The sequence below is a fragment of the Citrus sinensis genome, chromosome 9 (assembly GCF_022201045.2).
Source record: "Citrus sinensis cultivar Valencia sweet orange chromosome 9, DVS_A1.0, whole genome shotgun sequence".
NCBI lineage: Eukaryota > Viridiplantae > Streptophyta > Magnoliopsida > Sapindales > Rutaceae > Citrus > Citrus sinensis.
The window spans coordinates 30,456,210-30,462,209 of record NC_068564.1 but is presented as its reverse complement, the minus strand read 5'-3'; the positions used below and the strand labels follow the sequence as shown (position 1 = coordinate 30,462,209).

Genomic DNA, 6,000 nt, shown 5'->3' with positions numbered 1-6,000 from the left:
ATATGCTCGTCTTATCTTTAAATACCTTCTTCCTTACTTAAGATATTATAAGGGATTTAAGGTTGGAAGTAAGTTAAAAGGAAAAAATAAATAAATAAAATTGAGCATGGTCAACCATACGGAAGGTAAAATGTCACGTGAGCGGCCATTTGCTTTGCTGCGTGCAAAGCAAAACTTTTGGTAATGGCTCCAAATAAAATTTTGCTGCGGCCATTCACACACCTTTCTCTCAAAACTAGTCGTATAAATAATTCATAAGTAAATATTTGCCTCAATTTTTCATATGAAGAGGAGAAAGTGTTGTGTTGGCAATCTGCAATATATGTTGATAGAGCTCTAGACAACACTCATTTACGACTCACATTTTAATATTGATGCTTTACACACAATTTAATAAATATTCTCTTAAAATGAACTAAATGACAACTTTATTACATTTCTCAATAACTCATTTTAGGGGTAATAACTTCATCAACAATATACTTAAACATTAATTTATTTTGAAGTCATCGAAGGTTGGAATAAAATAATAACAAAGTATACCCAACGTTTCGAAGGAGTTATGTTATGAATCAATTAGTAAATTAGGTTTTTTTTTTAGAAAAATAAGTCATTTGACATTCATTCTTGTTAAAATAATGATTATGGTAATTATGATGATTAGTATTATAATTATATATTAAAAAAAGTCAAATTCATTTGTAACCTGAAAATAAATAAGCCGAAGGATTGTTTATTTATATAATTTTGACATCATTAATAATAAGAAAAAAATACAAGTCAAATACTTTTATAAATCAATTTTGGATTAAATAGAGGCACTCGTGAAAAACCAGAGGCTATAAAAGAAAACTGAAAATCGGAAAATAATAAATACGCCGGAGTGGCAGACAGAGGATGTTGTGAGGATCACAGCGTCAACAGAGTTATTGAAACTTAGGCTCACGTCACCATTTTTTATTTTATTTTATTTTATTTTATACAATTAATTAATTACTTAATATGAATTCTTTGTATTTGTTTATTTTTTTACAAAAATGACCCCAAATTCCCCTATTTAACGCCCCAAGTCCCCAACTGTCACCAACACAAACACCACAAACAGAAAATAAGCTTCTTTTATTGATCAAAAGAAAATAAGCTTCTTTTGCGATAAAACCGGTTACCGGCGAAGATGATAGCTTGCTTGGGGAGATTTGTGCCCGAGAACGACGCCGAGTCGAGAGCCGAAAACGACGACGTTTCGACCATATGCAAGAGTCTTGGGCTCAAAGGCAGCATCGACTTCGGAGTCGGGGCCACAAACGGTTCAGCTGACAAAGATTTCGGCGGAATGTATTCATACAAGCCTCTGGCTGTAATCAGACCATCTGGCGCCGATGACGTGGCCGTCGTAATCAAAGCTGCGCATCTGCAATCGAATCTGACGGTGGCGGCGAGAGGCAACGGCCACTCGATTAACGGCCAGGCGATGGCTGACCGAGGTCTCGTCATAGATATGGGGTCCACTGGAGACAGCCACTTCGAGATAGTAAAGGTTAAGGGCTCCACCTATCTGGATGTCTCCGGAGGGGCATTATGGGAAGATGTGCTAAAACGGTGCGTTGAGGACTTCGGTCTGGCTCCAAGATCGTGGACGGATTACCTGCGTTTAACGGTGGGCGGAACGTTATCTAACGCCGGAGTTAGTGGCCAGGCCTTCCGCTACGGCCCGCAAATATCAAACGTTGCGCAGTTAGACGTCGTAACGGGAAATGGCGACATGGTAACTTGCTCAGAAAGTCGACAACCTGAATTGTTTTTTAATGTGCTTGGAGGCCTTGGCCAGTTCGGTATCATTACCAGAGCTAGGGTTTTGCTACAGTCAGCACCGGACAAGGTGAGGATTTTGATTATTATTATTATTATTATTAGTTCTTTAGATTTCTCATTAACTTGTCTGATGCTTGTTTACCAGAATTTTAGTGCATGAACGACACGTTTACGCTACGTAATTTGGTTCTCTAGGGGTTCTTTATATATAATATATTGCTATTGTAATTAGGTGAGATGGATAAGGCTAGTTTATGCCGAGTTTGACGAGTTCACTCGGGATGCTGAGTTGCTGGTGAGTCTGAAGGAGGAGCGTGAGTCGTTCGATTACGTGGAAGGTTTCGTGTTCGTGAACAGTGATGACACGGTCAATGGCTGGCCTTCGGTACCCCTGGACCCGGCTCAAGTTTTCGACCCTGCTCACTTACCTCAAACCGCCGGCTCAGTACTATACTGCCTTGAAGTGGCACTTCATTACAATAACAGTGACCCTCGCTCAGCTGTTGATGCGGTAACTAAAATTTACCAACTCCTAGGAACAATCTCCTGCATCGCATCTCATTGCATTAAAAAGAAACTCATGCTTTATCTTCGTTTATTTCCTCGATCAAAAATTCACAACCAATTCTGCACACGCACACACACACAGCGGGCGTCCGGAAGAATTTGAGTGGCGGTGGGCCATGTTGTGTCCAATAATCACTGATTTTTCACCTAGGTGGATGCTAAGTGCGTCTCCTTTGAAGATGTTGACCATGGATTTAGCTCATGGGTCCCGCAACGAATTGTCCCGGCGGACAGTGAAAAAGTCAAAAGACTCAGATTTCAGGGACATGTGTCCTACGCTAAGCGAGGGACGACGGCTTATTCTCGTCCTCCATTATTCATATCACCAAATAAATTTAAAATAAATTTTAAGAGAGGGACTTATATAGTTCGTGACTTGAAACTGACCATACATTATAATGTATATCTTCCATTGGATTTTCTGACACAGAAAAGATATGGAAAACGCCTATCCTTCTCCAGATAATTACGATAATGACATTGTGGGGGCCACTGTATTTTTCTGAAACGTACGTTTCTACGGGGGTTCGCTTTTGGGATATAAGGTTCGCGTCAAGGTTAATATAGTAATGCTACACCTATAGGTGCTGGGTGCTGATCATTGAGATTTTGCTGATGCGATACGGTCCACACCTCGATCAAATGTCCAATAAGCCCTTTACTATCTGGAATCTGTAAATCAATTGAACAGTGTTATCTTACATTTCTAAATGACCTGAACTGCCCCTAATTTTGGTGATACTTTTACTTTGTTCTTTGTGTAGGTTGTGGACAGATTACTTGAACGGCTAGGATTTGTCAGCAAACTGAACTTCCAAGTGGACGTGAGCTACGTGGACTTTTTATTGCGTGTAAAGCAAGTTGAGGAACATGCAAGGGCCAACGGGATGTGGGACTCTCCTCACCCTTGGTTAAACATGTTCGTATCAAAATCAAACCTCGCAGAATTTAATCGTGTGGTGTTCAACGAGATCTTGAAGGATGGGATCAATGGCCCCATGCTTGTGTACCCTCTGCTGCGAAGCAAGTAAGTACACCTCCTAAGCCCGTTTTATATGCATTAAGTGGCCCCCGTCGTCTTAATTGGCTTGCTTCTTGCTGTTATCGTTCTCCGCATTTCTGTCACGTGTGATTAAATTACATTGATCGACCGAGGTTTTGGACCAAGTGCCTACTATCTCGACACGTATTAGGCCTGTGGGTCCCATTGGACCCGCATACGCTTGGCCCAGATGTAAAAATTATTGAATCACCTGACCCTTTCAATCTAATAATGCTGACTAAATAGCTGAGCAATTTAAAATCCCGGTGGTTAAGATTTTGAAAGTAGGTCAAATGTTGTTTACTCCTGATTACGGGACCCACATGCCATCTTTTTGTTTTCATTTTTTTCTCCTCATAGTCATACCATGCCCTACATATTAAATAACTGGCTGTAGCACCAACTATAACCTGCAGCTTGCTGTACAGAATTAAAAAGACCCTCAGTACATAAATAAGTTTCTGTTTACGTCATGTTAGGTGTATGGTGCAGCCGTGGGCTGTGGCTGTGTTTAGCGTATAAGCAAAACGTAGAAAGGGGAGTGTACTTGTGGAGTTGTGGGACAAAGATATGGTGGGGCCCACGGGATGATAATTTCTGTTTTCCATTTTTTCACCATATTATTATATTTCACGGACCTTTTTTTTCTTTTCTTTTCTTTTCTTTTCTTTTTTTCCTGATAAATATTTAAATGGACCTAACTGTGTACTTATATAAGTGAAGAAGAAACAGGCTTGTGATATGGATTGCGTATGGAGGGGTATTTTGGGAATTAAGATAGCCGTATCTGTGTTTTGAAAGTGGTGAAGAGGGCAATTACGTCATTTGGATTTTTCCTTTTTGTGGAAAATGAGATTTTGGGTGAGGTAACTTTCATGGTCAGTCTGTCATTTTGGAAACGACAAGGATATTTATTCGCCAACCAAGCTATAATGACACCATAATTTGTCTGGGCTCCAGCAACGATTTTTCCTCATGGACGAATTTGTCCTTTTAGTGGGCACGGTCTTGTTGGGCTGTGTGCACATAAATGTGGAATATGTACTTCCGTTGCAAAAAACTGGTCAATAAGAGTCGTCGCATTTAGAAATTTGATGGGAAAACAGATAGATTTGAGCAATTAAATTTTAATTCCTTTTTTTTAAAAAAAAAAAAAAAATTCCACTTGAAAATACCTCACAAAATGAGTAGTTAGACTTAGATGTAGTCAAAAGTCTTACTTGGTTGATGCTTCAATAATATTTGTAAATGGTCTATATGGAATATTCTGCCTTTCTTTTTATGCGCATCGATGTAATTAATGAATTAATTAATTGTTCTCTTGCTATGTAATTAGGTGGGATGATCGTACTTCAGTGATGATACCGGAGGAGGAAATCTTTTACCTCGTGGCCTTGCTCCGATTCCCTCCTCCACACGAGGACGGCGCTTCAATTAAGAAATTAGTTGACCAAAACCGAGGGATCGTTCAGTACTGTAAAGACAGGGGATTCGATTTCAAGCTGTTCTTCCCTCACTACAAATCAGAAGAGGAATGGAAATGTCATTTTGGAGATCGATGGACGAGATTTAGAGACAGCAAGAAGGCTTTTGATCCAAAACACATTCTTGCCCCCGGACAGAAAATATTTTCAAGGATTAGTAATGAACCCTAAGTGTGCAAAATAAAAAAAAAAAAAAAAAAGTGTATTATTGTTCCTTATGCTGCTAAGAATGATGATCAAATGTAATTTTTCTTGGCATCTATTATACTGTTGTTGGGGTTTAATTGCAGCTCGGCCATGTGCTCATTCCAGTTATCAGCTGAATATAATTGGAGCAATGTAAAGGCACATCTTTTCAGCCAAAACTTTTTTATCCTTTTTATGTGCATGATTCTAAGTTGAAAAGATTACCTGAAATGATCAATGATTTGACCATGATTAATGTATGGTCACATATGATATGATGACTGTAGCAACCTAACTATCATGCTCCTTAGCTTATCTATACAAATCTTTTACATCAGTGTCAGTATTGCTTAATTTAATCATGCTTGTCTTTATCATGCTATCTAGCAAAACTGGCGCCCATAAGCCAATCAATTTCGACCGCTCAATTGATGTCTTATCTAAGATGATCTTATACATATATAGTGCTCGATTGACGTCTCAGTTCGAGATTTATTTGACTTCAAATTAAAGTTGCTGCATATAGAGTCAAATCTTTTTGGACAATTAGGGTTTTGGAGTTAGGTCTCATCAGATTCGCTTTTCATGCAAAAAAAGATTATCATCTAAACTACAAAAGCCATCACTTTTTTTCTTCTTTTTCTCCCCCCCCCCCCCCCCCTCTTTCTTTTTTTGGCTTTAGCTAATTAGTTCAAATTTTCATTAATCTTGGGTGGTGTCGTCTATTTGGCTTCATGCAAAAATCAAATCCACCCCAATTTTTAACTTTTTTCTTTTGCTTTCTTTTTTCTCTCTCCCTCTTTTGTTTTTTTTTTTCCTCCTAAAAAGTAGAGAATAGATAAAAATGAAGTGGGGTCCGGAGAGCAGCAGCAGCTTTGGAAGGACAATTATAAGATCATGATTTTTGGT

At 38.8% G+C, this 6,000-nt stretch overlaps 1 protein-coding gene across 1 annotated transcript; it reads left to right on the top strand.

The window, feature by feature from the left end:
* Positions 1 to 1,069: 1,069 nt before the first annotated feature.
* Positions 1,070 to 5,270, top strand: LOC102616868 (cytokinin dehydrogenase 7). The gene is made up of 4 exons (XM_006474427.4): positions 1,070 to 1,879; positions 2,045 to 2,323; positions 3,144 to 3,406; positions 4,758 to 5,270. The coding sequence occupies exons 1-4, from the start codon at positions 1,175 to 1,177 to the stop codon at positions 5,074 to 5,076; spliced, it is 1,566 nt and encodes a 521-aa protein (XP_006474490.1). The 5' UTR covers positions 1,070 to 1,174; the 3' UTR covers positions 5,077 to 5,270.
* Positions 5,271 to 6,000: the final 730 nt, after the last annotated feature.